The 19,181-nt window shown below is 35.7% G+C and overlaps 1 protein-coding gene and 1 non-coding gene across 19 annotated transcripts in view; one reads left to right on the top strand and one right to left on the bottom strand.

The window, feature by feature from the left end:
* LOC138417425 (heat shock 70 kDa protein 14) overlaps positions 1–16,075 on the top strand; it is a 26,286-nt gene extending 10,211 nt beyond the window's left edge. For 10 of the 18 annotated variants that reach the window (XR_011248124.1, XR_011248123.1, XR_011248125.1 and 7 more), the window contains 11 exons: positions 66–114; positions 243–348; positions 1,274–1,364; positions 2,330–2,434; positions 3,480–3,641; positions 5,241–5,396; positions 7,195–7,297; positions 12,160–12,372; positions 12,775–12,948; positions 14,931–15,001; positions 15,861–16,075. Coding sequence is in view for 15 of the 18 variants with exons in the window: in XM_069547541.1 (XP_069403642.1) it covers positions 66–114; positions 243–348; positions 1,274–1,364; positions 2,330–2,434; positions 3,480–3,641; positions 5,241–5,396; positions 7,195–7,297; positions 12,160–12,372; positions 12,775–12,948; positions 14,931–15,001; positions 15,861–15,939 (1,309 nt within the window). In the remaining 3 variants the exon portion in view is untranslated. Of the gene's footprint in view, positions 1–65; positions 115–242; positions 349–1,273; positions 1,365–2,329; positions 2,435–3,479; positions 3,642–5,240; positions 5,397–7,194; positions 7,298–12,159; positions 12,373–12,774; positions 12,949–13,448; positions 14,641–14,930; positions 15,002–15,860 lie in introns of those variants that run through there. The other 8 variants (XM_069547540.1, XM_069547529.1, XM_069547528.1 and 5 more) reach the window with 1 other exon arrangement.
* Positions 13,276–13,399, bottom strand: LOC138417987 (small nucleolar RNA SNORD22). Its single transcript, XR_011248394.1, has one exon. It is a non-coding gene; the product is annotated as a small nucleolar RNA SNORD22 (small nucleolar RNA).
* Positions 16,076–19,181: the final 3,106 nt, after the last annotated feature.

Raw genomic sequence — 19,181 nt, forward strand, 5'->3', positions numbered from 1 at the left:
ATAATCTTTAAAACTTACATATCAATGATGATGATATAAATATTTATATTTGTCTCTATGGACAGCTCTGACGATCCTCAGTCTCAGAAATACATCACGGAAAGTAAATGTTTAGTGAGTATGCTTCTATTATTACTTCCCTGTTACACAGAGTAATTGCCAAGGTCGTGACCCAGATATATTGATTTGAAACTTTGTATTTTGTTAAAATCATTTCTTATTTTAACACACTTCTTTCATAGGTCATTGAAAAAAATGGGAAGTTACGATATGAAATAGATACTGGAGAAGAAAAGAAATTTGTCAGCCCAGAAGATGTTGCCAGACTGATATTTAGTAAAATGAAAGGTATTGAGCAAAGGAAAAGATCTTTTTAAAAGTTGACCTTTTAAAAAAGCTGGAGGTGTTTTTTGATCTGGAGCGAAGCAGGGTGATTGAGCAGATGTGCAGTGAGAAGGCCTAAATTATGCTAGACCTGACTGGCCTCCTAACTGGCCCTGTGGCCTTGATTAGATGACTTTTTTCCTTGACTGTGGTTTCCCCAGAAGAAATGTAAGTGGATGGGGCCAAATCAGATTTTTCAAAACTTCTGAAGACAAAGTGGCCAGTAAGCTGGTGAAAAGTGAATTATTATGTCTCCCTCAAGATACTACAATCTCCACAGTGTTTAAGCAGATTAGGTAGGTCTGGCTTTATCACTTCAGGCAAAAGCTTGGAGCTGAGCAGCCTCCTGTGCAACAACTTGAGGACTTCTGGAGTAGATTGTTGATGAGGCTTACTTCAGCTCTGGAATCTGTGATGAAAGTAATTGGGATGGAGGGCAGCTTTTTATGGTAGTTGGTTTGCACCTTTGTGCATCAGAAGCCCATTCTCAGTGGAGCCCATCTCATTTGGGAGGTGGTTGAAATTTGGAAGCCTGAGAACTACACGCTTTAGAAAGTACCTAGTCTCATGTCCACAAACTATACCAAAACCATAGAAAGCAGTGCACAGTTTAAGAGAACAAGAGAAGGAGATCAGTGGGCTGGGACAGCCTCACAAATTGGAAAAATCTTTATAATAAAAAGATCTTTGGCACAAATGAATAAACCTCAGTATCACTTGACATTTTTGTGTATTGTCAGAATTTATGTTTTTCTTCTAGTTTTATTGAGCTATAATTAACGTACAGCACTATGTGACTAGGGTATAGTGTAATGATTTGACTTACGCATGTCATGACATGATTACCACATGAAGTGTCATGAACTTAAAAATGTTTTTTCATATACAGAAACGGCACATTCTGTCTTGGGTTCAGATGCCAATGATGTAGTCATTACTGTTCCATTTGATTTTGGAGAAAAGCAAAAAAGTGCTCTTGGGTAAGTATAATATGAAGAAGTTTCTCTTAACTTGCTTAAAGGAAATATAAATTTCACAACATTGCTGTATAGTAAAAGGTAAAATTATATGTGAAAATACCTTACACAAAATGTTGTGTTTGTAAATCATGTATATATTTATATATGTAAATCCTGTGGTAAAAGCATGGTAATAATCATTAATATTTTCTATATTTTATGAAGTATCAAAAGAACCTGAAACTGCATGTATTAATATCTTCCTTGCTATTTTGATTGGAAACATTTGATGACCAGATTAAGTTGACATTTGTGAATCACTTTGCCTTAGTGTATTGTAATTAAGGCTTATGTAGGAATTGTATAAAAATAAGCAATTTTAGAAAATATTTGAGTGTTTTTTTTAACCTAGATAAACATCTAAACAAAAAATTGTATCTAGTTTTCATAAGTTGTTATGCAGATGTAATTGGCAAGCACCCAGTCTTTTGCTCTGTGGATAGAGTTCCCTGCAGGGCTTTGCTGAACATCTGAGTTGCTTCTGGGCCACAGAATTGCTTTGTTTACTTGTACTTGTGGAATGTTAAAGCTGTGAACCTAAAGTAAAGAAATTGGAAATGTATTACATTATAAATATGTATTGTATTAACTCTGAAATGAATTATAAAATATGTCCTAGTCTCTTTCTGAGATTTCTAAGCTCAAGCATTTGGAGAGCTTTCTTTTCCTTAATATGGGCACATGTTATCTTCTTTGTCAAGAAAACAGACGCTGAACATTATTATTTTAAAGAGAAATTGATCTCTACACTTCAAGACTTAGGTCTATTTATTGTGTTTTGTTATCTTGCTTCTAAAAGATCATTACCCTTCATGTTCTGCTTGTGAAATCTTATTTGCTATTGCATAAAATCTTTAGCAGAGCATTTCTAAAAATGTAGACTTGAACATGTGATACCAAATTTATTAAAAGCACATTGTCCACAGGGAAGCAGCCCGAGCTGCTGGGTTTAATGTTTTGCGGTTAATCCATGAACCATCTGCAGCTCTTTTGGCTTATGGAATTGGACAAGACTCCCCCACTGGAAAAAGGTAAAAACCATATTTTCAGCTTTTTCAGTGCAGAAAACATTTTAGATGATAGCAATTATTTGAATAGAGATTGTTATATAATGCAGTCATTCTAAGCTCTTATAGATGGAAAGACATCAAAATTCTCACCCAAAGTTTTTCAAATAGATGAGAAAGATGTCCTAGAAAGCAGAGAACAGATACAACAGGAGGGAACGTTGCACCCTTCTGCCCTTCTCTTATCATCTAACACTTTGTCCCTTTAGTGAAGGAAGATTTGCAGTTTATAAGCCAGCCAAGTTACAACTGAAGCTCTAGGGCACTGTTAAGTTTACTACCAATTCGAATATTAAACATGCTTAGAAAAAGTGAGGACTTTCATGGCAGGAGATAACAGAAAAGCCAGCATGGGAATTTAAGATTTCATTTGATAATGAAATAGTAAAATGTACTCCTAATTTAATTGTGAAACTGGTCCTAATAGATCTGACACATTATGCAACTTTAGGGATGTCAATTCAGATGTGTTAATTTTCCCTAATTGTATCTTTTCGTTCATATCTCACAAAGAAACTAATATAAATCACTAGGAATTTAAGTAATCTAAAATACAGAATATCAGAAATTTTGGATTTTGATTCATAGGAAATTAATGCCTAGTTTTGCATATGTTTTAACTTTTGTAGAACATGGGCATTGCAGTAGTAACTAAGAGTATTAACAAAGTTTCTATATTTAATGCTCTTAGACTGACTTTAATTGCAAATCTCTTTTTTATTTACTTTGTGAAAAGTTAGTGTCTTGAACTCCAGTTAGTGAGAAAGAATATAATTTTACCAGCAGGATTAAATAAAAATGGGCTTTGACTTAAAATCAGAAGATCCGGTTTCTAGACTCGATTCATGCCTAAGCAGTAACCATGGACAACTCAATTTTTCCCATAAGAGCTTCAGTTTCCTCATTTGTGATTTACAGGGGTTAAACTAAATGACTTCTTAGTTTAAGAAATCAAAATGGGCTTTACAATACTATGATTCTCTCATAACTTACTCGTGGTTTTTTTTAGCAACATTTTGGTGTTCAAACTTGGAGGAACATCCTTATCTATCAGTGTCATGGAAGTTAACAGTGGAATATATCGTGTTCTTTCAACAAACACTGATAATAACATTGGAGGTACCCACTTCACAGAAACCTTAGCACAGTACCTAGCCTCTGAGTTTCAGAGGTAAGTATTAATGGACTTGATATGTTTGATGATAAACCTGAAATTTAGCTTCAGGTTTAATTTTTTTTACCCAATTTATTTGAAATTGTCCTTTCAAAGGAGGGCATGGTTTTTCCACGGAACTGGATATGTTCATGTCTGAAATTATAAAACCTGTCCTGGCAAACAGGCGAAAGCAGAGACCCAGCTGCCTAGAGCAGTATACTCAGAGTTTTCACTCAGTGTAAGGGACCACCAGACACTGAACTGCATGAACTTGGATCTCAAGTTCAACTTCCTAATTTGTCAGTGGTTGCTTTTATGTTTGGGTAAAGGAGGGTAAAGGCAGTAAGGCTTCACTACCTTCTGAACAGTTTTTACAGGTGTAAAAGATTATGTTGTAGTTAGATTTCAGTGGACCAGTCTTATGGGGTATCTATTACCACAAGGAATATTTTGGTTTTGTTGCTGGATGCAGTTATTCCATTCAAAATTCTAATCCTGTTTGACACATCATGAGTCAACTATATAAAGGTTATATTTGGGATATCACTGCTCTAAAAAGTAGTGTTTTCATCAGTTTGACTACATTGGGTTAAAAAAAAGTCCTGAAAAAGTGGTAATTTCTCATTTGTTCAATAACGACCTATGCTGCTTTTTGTTATAAAGGAAACACTTTCCTTTTTATCAAGGAAAGTGAAAGAAAGTAAAAGTCATTCAGTCATGTTTGAGTCTTTGCGACCCCATGGATTATACAGTCCATGGAATTCTCCAGGCCTGAATACTGGAGTGGGTAGCCTTTCACTTCTCCAGGGGATCTTCCCAACCCAGGGATCGAACCCAGGTCTGCTGCATTGCAGGCAGACTCTTTACCAGCTCAACCTCAAGGGAAACCCCTCCCACTCAAGGAAGGGCACTGTTAATTTTATTATGGGTTTTAAACATGTTTAAAAGCAGAGCCATCAGTCACCACATAGCGAGCAGTTTTAATAGTTGACTCACCCTGGAGGTAGAAGAACTGTAATTTTACATATTTTATATGTTTCAAATTTCTTTGAAGGAGCACTTTTAGTTTTTGGTTTTTTTTTTTTAATGCTGGACAGATAATTCTATGCCATTCAACAAGAATCATGCTACGGTTGTAAAGGGTGAAGTATGAGACTGGACCCAGTTGCATGAATCTCCTTCAATGTCCTTTTGTCTCATCTGCAAAAAGATGATGGCTCCTGTACTTCTTCAAAGCAGTCCATAACTGTGGTTAAACAATCCAGCAATTCAGAGTCTTAAGGATATTGGTTATTCATTTTTCCTGAGACCCCTCTTCAAATTCTCTTTCCTTATATATTCTGAAAAAATAAAATCTGGTGTTAATATTGATTCTTGAGCTTATTTATTTATTTTTTTACTGGCCATATGGCATAGCATCTAGGATCTTCCCGACCAGGGATGGAACCTGCACCCCCTGCAGTGGAAGCACAGAGTCTTAACCACTGGATGCCAGGGAAGTCCCTGATTCATGAGCTTACAATTATCCTAATGGGGATTATCCAGATTTTAGTTACAATAAATTCTAAATGACCTAGTAATTTTTAAACTTCAAAGACTGTATTTCTTGTTTAGATCCTTCAGACATGATGTGAGAGGAAATGCCCGCGCCATGATGAAGCTAATGAACGGTGCTGACACTGCAAAACATTCTTTGTCAACCTTGGGAAGCGCCAATTGCTTCCTTGACTCATTGTATGAAGGTCAGGATTTTGACTGCAACGTGTCCAGGTAAAACTGCATTTCGATAAAACTTCAAAAAGTTCCAAATGTATTCACATTTAGGTGTAATTTTCTCACTTCAGATTTTTCATTTTCTCACTTGAGGTTTTTAGCCCACTATAAAAGGAGAGCTTTTCTGTCTCTACTTCCAGGGTTTGCAGCTCTTGTCAGACTAAATGACTGTTCCCAAAGCAATCATGTCAGTGATGACTGCCCTGTTATGTTAAACCTACCAGGAGCAGTGTGTGACAGGAGCATCCCAGGCCTTTGAAAGAATGATGAGGGGAGACTTAAAAGTTTGAGATTTGTAAGTTTCCTTTCTGGACTAGCAGTCCCACTTGTATAGTCCCTAGTTCTTTGTGGGGCTTCCACGTGCATCAGTGGTTGTTTACTATTGCATTGTTACGCCTGTGTGGCAGGCTGTATTCTAAGTTCTTTCTTATGTATTAACTCTCAAATTCTCATAACAACCTAATGAGGTAAGTGCTGTTGTTTTCCTTACTTTACACAGGAGGTTTCATTTCTTGTCCAAGGTTATCCAGCTAGTAAGTGACAGACCTGGGATGCAAACCCAGCTAGTTTGACTCCCGAGTTCATGCTAATTACCTATCACCTTACTCTGAGGATTGATCTCTGTCTTGGTTTTATTTGCTTTGTCATCCATTGGCAACATTTTAAATTTTAGTAGCTTTTGTGACATTTAGTAAACACAGGTTTAATGTGCATAAAATTATTTTTAATGCTCATCTTTTCCATAATCCAAAACATTGGTTACAAATGATTGCATGTCCACCCAGGAATGGGTAGGGGAGGCCGCTGTACTCTCATTGTGTGTTGTGTATTACTCACCATACTAATAGTTACCATGAGTTAGCACTATTTAAACCTCCCAACAAGCTAACAGGTGACTTAGAAGCATAGTGAATATCCAGAATACAGTATTACATTATTTTTAGGCTTTCTACTCACTCTGTTTGGTTAAATTCTCTCTTTGTCTGGCCCTTGTAGCTTGCTCCCTCTTTCTCCCTGGGTTTTTCTCGATTTCAGGTCAGCACTGCCACCAGTGGCTATTTAAAATTTTTAGTAAATTAAATAGGTAAATAACATTAAAAATTCAGTTCCTCAGTAGCATTAGCCGGAGTTAAGTGCTCAGTAGTCTCAAGTGGCCAGTGGCTCCAGAAAGTTCTCTAGATATTTTAAGAGATTTCAAGCTACAACCTAAAAGAAAGTTGTTCCATTGAATTTTAATCTCTTGTGGGCAAGAGAGTCTTTATATTTTTTCTGTTTCCAGAATATTTAACTTAGTGCTAAGTTTGTCCAAGTACTCAGTAAATGTTTGCTTATTCGTATCAGTTATTAAGAAGGAAATAGAATTTGTCATTTTATTTGCTAGCATTCAGACTTCTCAGGGGGTGCAAAATAACCAAACTTAAATGCAGCAGAGGCTCAGACCATAAAGAAAAGTAGTGAGAAACAGTTTTTTAAAACTTTAAAACATAAAAATAGATTTATTGGTAGAAATCCCATACACTGAGAATTTATTTTTAGGTTTCTTGACAGCTTATAATAGGCAGGCTATGGGTATAATTTTTCTATGTGAATTTAATATTATATACATTTGTAGATGAATAACCTAGACTTTTTCCTCCCATGGTATTGCTCTGCTGAGTGTTTAATATCCTGTTCTGATCATAAACCTACTTTTAAGAGACCTATCACAGTAGGTTTTGACATTACCCTTTACAAGAAAAAGATGTCTTGCTTAACTTACTTCTGCTGTCTCCTCTGTGTTTATTTGTTTTTACAGAGCAAGATTTGAACTTCTGTGTTCTCCACTTTTTAATAAATGTATAGAAGCAATCAGAGAAGTCTTAGAACAAAGTGGATTTACAGCAGATGATATCAACAAGGTAATAACTTTTGTATTTTATTTATTTATGGTAGGAATAGTTTTTGACTGGGAATGTAAGAAATGGCCCCTTGGTATTGAAAGAGTATTTTTATACATGTAAATATTTTCTTACCTTACATTAGGAAATAAGGAAATTGATAAAATTTTGATTAATGGTTCTAATGAACTCACAGTTCTGTGTGTTTATTAGCAAAAAAGATTAAAATTCCTTTTCAGTGTATTTTTTGCATATAAGCAAAAACTGAAATATTAGAGTGTTTCTTAGGTGTCAGGCACTATTTCTAAGTGTTTTACATGAATTAACTTGCTGTATCTTAACTAGGACCTCTATGAAGTAGGTGATATTATTTACCTCCATTTTATAATTGGAGGCACAGAGGTACAGAGATATAAGTAGCTTCATGGTTACCATGTGGCTAGTGGTAGAACCAGGATTTAACTCAGTGTGGTTCCCAATTCTGCTTTTAACCAGTACAACAGACTCCTCTCTGTTTGCTGAGAAATATTGCATATTTGCTTGCATAAGAAAAGATTTAGAGACTTTCAGAAATATTCCAGCTGGTTTGTAGTTTTTTTCCCAAGATTATTTCTACTATTTTACAATATATATAGATTTTTTCATTGTTGTTGATAAAGGAATTTTCATATAAGAAAACTCAGAAAATAGGACCAGTGTCTTACTTTATAATAAACTTGTCAAATTTGTTGCACAATTTTGAATTTTATGTTCCTTATACAATATTATAACCAATTTCTCTGTCCATATTACTATATAGTCTTCATCAACACAATTTTAAATAGACTCTTGGCCTTCCCCAGTGGCTCAGTGGTAAAGAATTTGCCTGCCAAATCAGGAGACAGGTGTTCAGTCCTTGGGTTGGAAGATCCCATCTGCCACTGAGCAAGTACACCTGCGCACCGCAACTACTGAGCCTGTGCTCTAGAGCCCTGGAATCACAGCTGTGTAGCCAGTGCACCCTGGAGCCTGTGCTCCACAACAAGAGAGTAGCCCCGCTGTCCGCAACTAGAGGAAAGTGCATGCAGCAGCAAAGACGCAGCACAGCCTAAATAAGTAAATAAAAATTTAAGAAATAATTTTAAATAGGCTGTTAATATCCTAGAAAAGGAAGAGCACCATAGGTTATTTCATTGTTCTTTTGAACTCCTAGATCGGGTCTTCCCCTCGCCAGAAAAGTGATGCCCATCTCTTCCTATATGTAAGATTATTCTTTGGGATAGGTTTCTATAATAAAAATATTGAGTCAAAGAATATAAATAGCAGAAGCCTATTTTTACCTTCAGTTACTTTTCAAAAGAGCTGAATTAACTCATACTTTCATCAGCAGTGTATGAGAACAGACATTTTAGTATAACATTGCTGACACTGAGTTTTATCATTTAAAGATAAATTTTCCATTAAGTAGTTGAAGAGAGATATGTTTTTATTCTGTATTTTATTGACTATTATAGGATTCTTTGAAAACGTATTATTAATGTTCAGTTCAGTTCAGTCGCTCAGTCATGTCTGACTCTTTGCAACCCCATGAATCTCAGCACGCCAGGCCTCCCTGTCCATCACCAACTCCTGGAGCTCACCCAGACTTATGTCCATCGAGTCAGTGATGCCATCCAGCCATCTCATCCTCTGTCGTCCCCTTCTCCTCCTGCCCCCAATCCCTCCCAGCATCAGAGTCTTTTCCAATGAGTCAACTCTTTGCATGAAGTGGCCAAAGTACTGGAGTTTCAGCTTTAGCATCATTCCTTCCAAAGAAATCCCAGAAGAAATCCCAGGGCTGATCTCCTTCAGAATGGACTGGTTGGATCTCCTTGCAGTCCAAGGGACTCTCAAGAGTCTTCTCCAACACCACAGTTCAAAAGCATCAATTCTTTGGCGCTCAGCCTTCTTCACAGTCCAACTCTCACATCCATACATGACCACAGGAAAAACCATAGCCTTGACTAGACAGACCTTAGTCGGCAAAGTAATGTCTCTGCTTTTGAATATGCTATCTAGGTTGGTCATAACTTTTCTTCCAAGGAGTAAGCCTCTTTTAATTTCATGGCTGCAGTCACCATCTGCAGTGATTTTGGAGCCCAAAAAAATAGTCTGACACTGTTTCCCCATCTATTTCCCATGAAGTGATGGGACCAGATGCTATGATCTTCGTTTTCTGAATGTTGAGCTTTAAGCCAACTTTTTCACTCTCTTCTTTCACTTTCAGCAAGAGGCTTTTGAGTTCCTCTTCACTTTCTGCCATAAGGGTGGTGTCATCTGCATATCTGAGGTTATTGATATTTCTCCCAGCAATCTTGATTCCAGCTTGTGTTTCTTCCAGTCCAGCGTTTCTCATGATGTACTCTGCATATAAGTTAAATAAGCAGGGTGACAATATACAGCCTTGATGTACTCCTTTTCCTATTTGGAACCAGTCTGTTGTTCCATGTCCAGTTCTAACTATTGCTTCCTGACCTGCATACAGATTTCTCAAGACGCAGGTCAGGAGGTCTGGTATTCCCATCTCTTTCAGAATTTTTCAGTTTATTGTGATCCACACAGTCAAAGGCTTTGACATAGTCAATAAAGCAGAAATAGATGTTTTTCTGGAACTCTCTTGCTTTTTCCGTGATCCAGCGGATGTTGGCCATTTGATCTCTGGTTCCTCTGCCTTTTCTAAAACCAGCTTGAACATCAGGAAGTTCACGGTTCACGTATTGCTGAAGCCTGGCTTGGAGAATTTTGAGCATTACTTTACTAGCATGTGAGATGAGTGCAATTGTGTGGGAGTTTGAGCATTCTTTTGCATTGCCTTTCTTTGGGATTGGAATTATCAATGTTAGTAAATGTTTAATTTTGTATTTCCTTATGTGTAAATATTTCATATTCTTTGTCTGTTTAGTCAAATCTTATGGATTTTTAAAATTTATTTGTGTAAATGCTCTGTATAATCAGAAAATTAACTGCTATTTACTGCAACCTTCTTTTGAAGCATGCAGTTTACTATTGAATTTTGGTTCTATTAGGGAGGATGGGTGTTTGACACACTGAGGTTTCATTTCTTGATCTATTTAAATCTGTTGTTCTGTTACTCTCAATTCTTCACCTGCTTCTGAATTTACCAATTCCATCTTTGTTCAAGTGTTTGACAAATATTTATTACTGTTTTCTTTTAATTTGCTGTAGTTTGAAAGTTTTATATTTTCACTATTTTTGTGTATGTTGTAACATGAAAGTTGCATTCTTTTGTCTGTAGAGGTTTTAGTTCAGTTGGGTTTTTTTTTTTTCGCATACATATGCTATGCATTATGGTACGTGAGTAGAAGTGTGGCTTATAAAGATGAAAGCGCATGGTATAAATGATACAAGGCAGTGGTGGGAAGGGAATGAGTTTGGAGACAGATCCAGCTGAATTGGAAAGCTCACAGTACTAATAGTTCCAGAATAGACCAATCACTTAATTTCCTGAACCTTACTGTCTTGTCTCTTCTTACTAGGAGGGTGATAATATTTAACTTTCAGGTAAGTATTATAACTTATTTTATAGGGTTGTTGTGAAGATTAAATGAAAACCATGTATGGCACAGGGTGTGATGTACCATAGATGATCAGTTCATGTGAGTTCTCTTCCTTCATTAACTGGTCGTACAACCCTGACATTAGATATCACAAATGGTACAATCCTCAATTGCTTGACTAAAGATCAAGTAGATTCTTAGAATTAAGGATTTTTTTTTTTTTTTTTTTGGTGTATAATTGCTTTACAAAGTTGTGTTAGTTCTGCTGTACAGTAAAGTGGATTAGCTGTATTTATCGCCTCCCCACCCCTTTAGGACGTGACTGAGCACTGAGCTGAGCTCCCTGTGCTATGCAGCAGCTTCCCGCTAGACACTTCTGAAATACAAGCTTTTGAGAATTTAAAAATATAGTCTTGTCTCTGTAGTTTGTTGACCTTATGACAGTAATGAACAACCGCCAAGTCTCACTGGTTTTCTGTAGTGAACAGTTTTTTCTTGCTTGTGTTCCACATGAGCAGCTGAAGGTGGCCGTGTGTCAACTGCTTTGGCATTTTTCTGTGTGCTTCTCATTCCACAACCCAGGCTAAAGGAGCAGCTCTCGTGGAGGAAGGGAAAGAGGAAAGGAGATGGCAGAACATGCAGGGCTTTTAAAACTTCTGCTTAGATATGTTATACTCCAGTGTATTCACATTCACCTGGCCAAAGCTAGACCCATGGCCAGTCCTGAGTATGGAGCAGAGAAATAAAAGGGAGAGGTTGCAGTGTCTGGGCAGTGGCTGTGGGTTGGGATGTATAATCCTCTTACAGGGCTAGAGGGAGAAAATGATGGGCTTTATATTCACTGAAACATTTAATCCTGGCAATATTCACTGAAACATTTAATCCTGGCAAAATCAGGAAATTGGCTCTCCATTTACAGATGAGGAAACTGTAGGGTCGGCCAAGAAGTTCCTTTTCATAAGCTGTTATGGAAAAACCCGAACGAACATTGTGGCCAACCCAATAAAAGGTTTCCAGAGAGGGTAAGGACTTTCCCTCAAGTAATGCTGGCATGTAAGTGATAGAGCCAGGATTGGAACTCAGATACTCAGCCTCCATAACCAAGGCTCTTTCTTTACTCTTCCGTCATTTTAAACTTTGTCATTGTAAGTAAAGAATATGTTAAATATTAACAGTGTACTAAATGCATGTTTATATGTGTATATTTTATATGATAAGTTTAAAATAATATGCTAAAATAGGGCTTCTTATATTTTACCATGTGATGAAGATGGCCTGTTACATCTAATTTTGAGAAACAATTATTGTTCTAAAAGTAAAAAACTGAAAATTGTTTTTATTTTCTAGGTTGTCCTTTGTGGAGGGTCTTCTCGAATCCCAAGGCTACAGCAAATGATTAGAGATCTTTTCCCTGCTGTTGAGCTTCTCAATTCCATTCCTCCTGATGAGGTCATCCCTATTGGTGCAGCTATAGAAGCAGGAATCCTTATTGGGAAAGAAAGCCTTTCCGTGGAAGATGCTCTTCAGATAGAGTGTTCAGCCAAGGATATTTTAGTTAAGGTATGTTTAGCTTGTCTTTACTTTTCCATACATAGTATAAAGTTATTGCCACAGGTTTACATACATATGGTTTTTAAAATAAAACCTTGTACTGGTAAAAATTTTAAATTTAGGTTTATAATTTTACTTGTAATGAGTTTCTGATATTCTTTCAGTTGATATTAACCTGTTAATTTCTTAATTATCGTTTTAATCATAAGCTTCTAATACAGGTTGAGAAGTGTATGTTTCAATTTATTTTTAAAGTGGGTTGGGATTAAGGATTAGTTCCATTTTTTTCTCTTTGCTGCTTTATAGTGTTGAGATTATCAACAAGGACTATATCGTCATTTCTAATAGGAGTGATTTTTTTCTCATTGCAATGATTTCAAAGGATGTGCATATTATTTTCCTGCTTATTAGGGAGTTGATGAATCAGGAGCCAACAGCTTCAAAGTACTGTTTCCATCAGGGACTCCTTTGCCAGCTCGAAGACAACACACATTACAGGCTCCTGGAAGTATATCCTCAGTGTGTCTTGAACTCTATGAGTCTGAGGGGAAAAACTCTGCAAAAGTAGAAAACAAGTTTGCACAGGTGAATATATCAGATTATACTATGAATTAATCACATGAAACCGTTTAGCTTTTCCTTCTGGTTTAGGCTCTGTTTAACATTAATTCATAAACTGTGCATATAGGACATTTAACACTTTTTTTTAAAAAACAAAACTTATTTAGACAGGCTGAAATGATTATATGCTAATTTGAACAGGTAATCTGTACAAAAAATTTTCATTTTTTATTTCCTTCATGTTGGATTCCATCATGTGTGCTTTGTTCTTTCTTTAGACCCCAAAAAAATACAGTCTATTTTTCATCCAGTCATTTATTCCCCTCTTTGCCTTGTTTAGAAATTCTTAGGATCCCTCAGACAGTTGCTTCTGGAATGAGCTTTCCTCTTCTCCCCCAGCCAACCCCAGTGGGTTCACCTTTACAGGCTTTGGGACTAGGACAGGGAATGAGACATGAATGTTTCTTCACTGGGATTAACACATTGTTATGAATGGATTAATTGTACTTATTCATTTTGGAAAGAGAAGAAACAAGCTATTTCAGTTTGAAAGAGGAAAACGAAAACGAAGTACAGTTGTGTTTCTACTGCTTCTCTTTGTGCTCTCTACCCTCCTTGACAATCAGGTCAGTGGCAGGGGAAATGACATTTATTTGTTTGCTAAATGCCAAGTGTGCTCTACCAGGCAATTTACAAACATAGTCCCAAGTGCTATGAGATAGACATTGTTGTGTGCATTTTATAGGTGATTAAGAAACAGGCTCATAATAGTAAATACCTTGTGCTTGACTGAGCTGAGATTTATCCTCAGGTTGGTTTTACTCCTGAGCCCATGCTCTTGCCATTGCACCATGCTGCCTCTGACATAGGATAAGTTTGCTTTTTCAAATACCACATGCTTAGATCACATGCTATGGTCCTCTACAACCTTTAAAATGTATCATATGGAGCCATGTAATTTGCTTAGAAACATGCCCAAGAAATAATGGACTTCCCAAGTGGCACAGTGGTAAAGAATCTGCCTGCCAGTGCCAGAGACACAAGATACCTGGGTTCAATCCCTGGAAAGATCCCCTGGAGTAGGAAATGGCAACCTACTCCAGTATTCTTGCCTGGGCTCCTTCAAGCTAGTAAAGGTTTCAAAGCTCCTCCATATGCTTCTGCAGTCTATCACTGTAAAAGTACTTTGCTGTGCGCCAGGCTCTAAACTCAGATGGAAGTCTAGTATTCATCTCTTGAATCAGTGCATTTCTCACATTTTCTCTGGACACACTACTCGGAGACTCTGCAGCTACCAGATGCTGGAAAGGAAAAAACTAGTCACATAATACTGAATTTGGAAGAGAATCTTCTACAGATTCCATCTCTTCTAACTACCTCAGTTTACAAATGAGTAAACTTGGTGTTTACCTAAGGTCGTAAAATTTCATGTTGGCAAAATCTGAAAAGTCACTTTCAAACTTGATCTGTTGGTATGCCTTTCTTTAGGAAACCGAGTAATTTTATAGTAAATCCGTTAATAATTCTTACTTACAAATGTAATCATAGTAGTAGTACAAAATAGTAGTAGTAGTACGAAAGAATTTGACATGTATTTCTTTTAAATGGTTTTTTCAAGTGCATTTAAAATATTTGAATTTTTTAAAGTATATATAAAAGGCTTGCCAAAATGTAATGTACGCATTACTGTAATAGTGTAATCACCAAAAAGAAAAACAGTCTTTATTTTCTGAGACAAACAGTATCATTTTAATCTAGGACATGACATTTAGGAGGGACAAATAATATTAGTTATCTTCCATGCCCTCCTTTTAGAGGAGATGTGTCAGTTAAGAGAGCTTAATTCTATGCTCTGAATTATGATAAATGGTAAAAGAACTGAAAATAGCCCTGTTTTAAAAGGTTTTTTCAGTAATGAATAAGATTTAGTCCATTGGAATAATCGATACATCAATTTATTAATGTCAAAATACTGAATCATCTTTGTATTATTTTTGCCTAAACAGGTTGTGCTCCAAGATTTAGATAAAAAAGAAAGTGGATTACGTGATATATTAGCTGTTCTTACTATGAAAAGGTAAAAAATTAATGTACTTCCGATGTTAAGAAAATTTGCTTTGAGATTCTGCCGCTTTTTCAGTTGATTCATCTGTTGTAACCCTTGAGAAAATCATTTATTAAAAGCTTATAAAGATCTTATCAGTAACTTAGATTTTCCCTGTAAAATTAACTGTATTTACCAAGAAAAGTATATCTCAAGTCATTATCATTCTGAATTTTTTGTGACTTCTTTTATTATTATGGGTGTAGTCAACCTAAAAAATTGGTCCATGCAAGTTTGAGACATAATTTTTATCGACTTTAAATATGATTTCCTAAGGTTTACATAATTGATTTTTGTCCTATGAAAGGGTAAGTTTATTTCAGTATTTCAACAGGAAATCTATAGGACATATACTACAAATTAAATTCAGCTGTTATCATTTCTTTAACAATAGTCCATCCGTAATACTGTGTCTTACAAGTAAATCATTTCCAAATCAACATTAAGGTTAGTTTATTCCATAAATCATATTTAGCCAGAATGTAGAATTCATTAGGGTAGATCTATCATGGCCCGGGACTGAAAACAACTCATTGTATCTTGAACTTGCATAAAGTTTTTAACTCAAGGTCTTTATCATCATGAGTTCTCAAGGAATACAACCTTCATCACAGTGACACAGAAGGAGATTTTTAAAGAACAACTACCTAAGTATGGCATATGATTCTAAATGTAAGGCATGAAGTTGTGTTTCAGTTATTTATCTCTTAATACTCTTCTTTCAAAAGGTAAAATGATCTCTTATTTACTCAGAGTCCTCAAGTAGTTTCTTACGAACTTTCTGCTTTTATAAATTGAGCTTATGAAGTGTTACTATTTTTTGTTTGCATAGGGATGGATCTTTACACGTGACGTGCACAGATCAAGAAACTGGAAAATGTGAGGCAATTACTATAGAGGTAGCATCTTAGTATTTTAGAGGAACCATGAATTTTTTAAATCTAAAATGTCAACATTATTTCATTTTGTTTAAGAATGTTTATATTAAAATACTTTTCAAATTACCTGTATGATCTATGTTTCTATTAAACTATAGTATATTGGTAACTGTTGCAAACTTATTTTTGTTGTTTTCCACTTAAGATTTCCATTATTAGTGGGAAATACAAGGAACTTTCTCTATCATGAACCTACTTAGAATAAAATCAAGTGGCTTGAAGGAAACTTTACCAGAAATTTAATGTTGCAGTTAAAAATGTTTTTTGTCTTTATAATTTCTAATTTTAAGAAATTCTTATTAATCAGCTAAGAACAGTTTAAAAGTCTTTAAATGAAAGAAACCATAGAGCCATGTGCAAAGTAAGATACCATTTTTGCTTAAAAAAAACACACACAATTGTTTATAAATCCACATGTGACACATGTAGATAGAAGAATGGACAACTGAATGCCAGACTCTTAACAGTGGAGGGAGCTACATGGGGTGCACTTGCATAATTATCTTAAGGTTGGTTTTTTTCCCTCTGACAAGCATGTTTTCCATTTGAAGTTGAAAGTTTTTTTTTTTTGATTTTGAAGAAAAGCCTAGCCACTTTCTATTCACCAGAAAATGCTGACTAGTGTTGAGAATACTTTGGCAGATACTAAGGAAGAAGCTTTTTCTCTTAGTAAAACAAGACAACTAATCTGCCTGTGTTGAAGAGAGAGCTTGAAGGTGAGCCATGTGCATCACACTCTAGATTCATTACCAAGGGAGGATTTTCCACTCGTTTCTTTCCTTTGTTCCCAGTGGACTTGAGAAGGGGAAATATCTTCACCCAGTAAAATTTTAAAACTCTGCTATTTTTTCACCTGTTCAAGACTTTGAAATGTGATTTATTATTACCATTGATTTTTATGGAGACAGATGACAGTAATCTTCTATTTCTTAAATGGAGAAACTAAACTTAAATCTATTATTCTGCATCAAATTATAGACAGAAGCACCAAGGAAAATTGAGATATGAGTCTAATAAGTCCACAAAGAGGCAGCCTCAAAGGTCTGTCCTTTGATTAAAGGCTAAGTACTTAGTTATCTTTTATTATCTTGTCCCCGGTTTTAAAAACTTTGAAATAAGGACTTCCCTGATCTTCCAGGGATTAAGAATCCTCCTGTCAATGCAGGGGACACGGGTTCTACCCTTGGTCTGGGAAGATCCCACATGCCACAGAGCAACTAATCCCATACATCACAACTAGTGAGCCCACAGTCTAGAGTCCATGAGCAACAGCGAGGACTCAGTGCAGCCATAAATAAATAAATAAAACTTTTTAAAAGATTTTGAAATAAAATGATTATATATAAGCTATTAAGTGTTTCTAGAATTTAGGAAAATAACAGCTACACTAGTTCAGCTGCTACATCTGCTTTCAGTTATGCTTTGGAAAAGTGCTGTAGGATTTTATTTTGTAGCTATAATTAGCTGTTTAGACCAGGGGTTGGCAAACTATTGGCAATGAGTCTGTCCTACCCTACACCGGTTTTTGTCGATAACAGTTTTATTAGAACATAGCCCCACTCAATCGTGTACGTGTTGTCTGCGGCCGTTTCTCACTATAATGGGAGCGTTGAGTAGTTATAGCAGGGACTATATGACCCACAAAGCTTTAAATATTTACTGTCTAGCCCTTTACAGAAAATGTTTGTCAACCCCTGAAATAGATTAGTGAAATTTACAGAGTAAAATATCATAAGCATTTATCCAAGAGTTTACTTTTCTTCCATATCCAGGTAACACTTCACTTATTTGACTGTTTTCCCCACTGGATTATTAAGCATTGTGAGGGCAAGAGACTCTTAGTCTAAGACACCATTGTATCCCAACCCCCAGAATAGCCCCTGAACTATGTTCTCAAGAGTCTGCTGTACTCCCAAATTTTCTTACATCCACAACTGGAAGATTTGCCAATCAAACTTCATAGTTTTTTGGGTTTTTTTTCTTTTACTTTTTCAAGGTGAAAATACCTTTAACATTTTTCTGATTATAAAATGACACTCATAAATTAAAATTAAAGAAGCAAAACATCCTCTGTTCTAGCACCTTGAGTAACAAATGTTAAGTTATTTTTGGCGAACATCTTGATAATCTTTTCATTCACTTACCAACCATTTTTGCAGTGTCTCATATATGTTAAAACACTTGAGTACTTTTATCAGCAGAAGATTATGTCAAATTATAATTTTGCCTGCTGACATTTACATTGTCTAAAGGACAGTGCCAAATACAAAAAGAAATGCCTGTATACAGTATGATACCTAATAATACACTCACAGTATATATACTATTGTATATTTCTTCACAGTATATATAATACTGTGAAGGTCTTAGGCAGTCACAAACTATTTCATCACAGTTTTTAAAAATTGAGAAAACAGTCTCAGAGCACAAAACTAGAGGGAAATGCCAGAATTTCTAAAATAACGGTGATCATGTAACATTTATAATAATATTGCTCTTTATTTGCTTTAATTCATTATTTCCTTTTTGAATTGTGGTCTCACCATGTGAGTACTCTGCAATATATAGAGAGTAATATGGCATGTATTATTTTTGTGTTCTAGATGTGGAAATAGATTCAGAGAAGTTAAATAATTTCCAAAGGTCTCAGAGCAAATAAATGGGTTTTGAACTAATGTTCAAGTGCTTTTTTGGTATACTTAATTTTTCTTGATTGCCTACTATGCTAAGCACATTATATGCATTTTTTTTCATTTAAATTCACATTTTCTGATGTCCATTCTGCTATATTCTATAAGTCTCAAAGAAGAAAATTTATGTAAATGGAAAAGGAGACATTCCATGGATTTCAAAAGTATGTTTTCTGTGGTTTTTATAAAGGAAAATTGGGAGGTGGAGGCATAATTCTGTATTTATTTTTCTTGAGGACACTGGTGTATGTTTGTTGTTTAGTCACTAAGTTTAGTGACTTTATTTCCCTCTTCATCTACAGCCAGGATTTACCAACATCTCAAACTGTTTAGTCTCATGATTGCTTTATACTCTTTGAAATTATTGAAAACCGAAGGAACTTTTGTTTGTACTTGTTATACATATATCTAGTTATTTGTTGTTATTGGCCAGTCGCTAAGTCATGTCTGACTCTTTGCGATCCCCTGGACTGTAACCCATCAGACTCCTTTGTCCATGGGATTATCCTGGCAAGAATACTGAAG

The sequence above is a fragment of the Ovis canadensis genome, chromosome 13 (assembly GCF_042477335.2).
Source record: "Ovis canadensis isolate MfBH-ARS-UI-01 breed Bighorn chromosome 13, ARS-UI_OviCan_v2, whole genome shotgun sequence".
Classification (NCBI taxonomy): domain Eukaryota; kingdom Metazoa; phylum Chordata; class Mammalia; order Artiodactyla; family Bovidae; genus Ovis; species Ovis canadensis.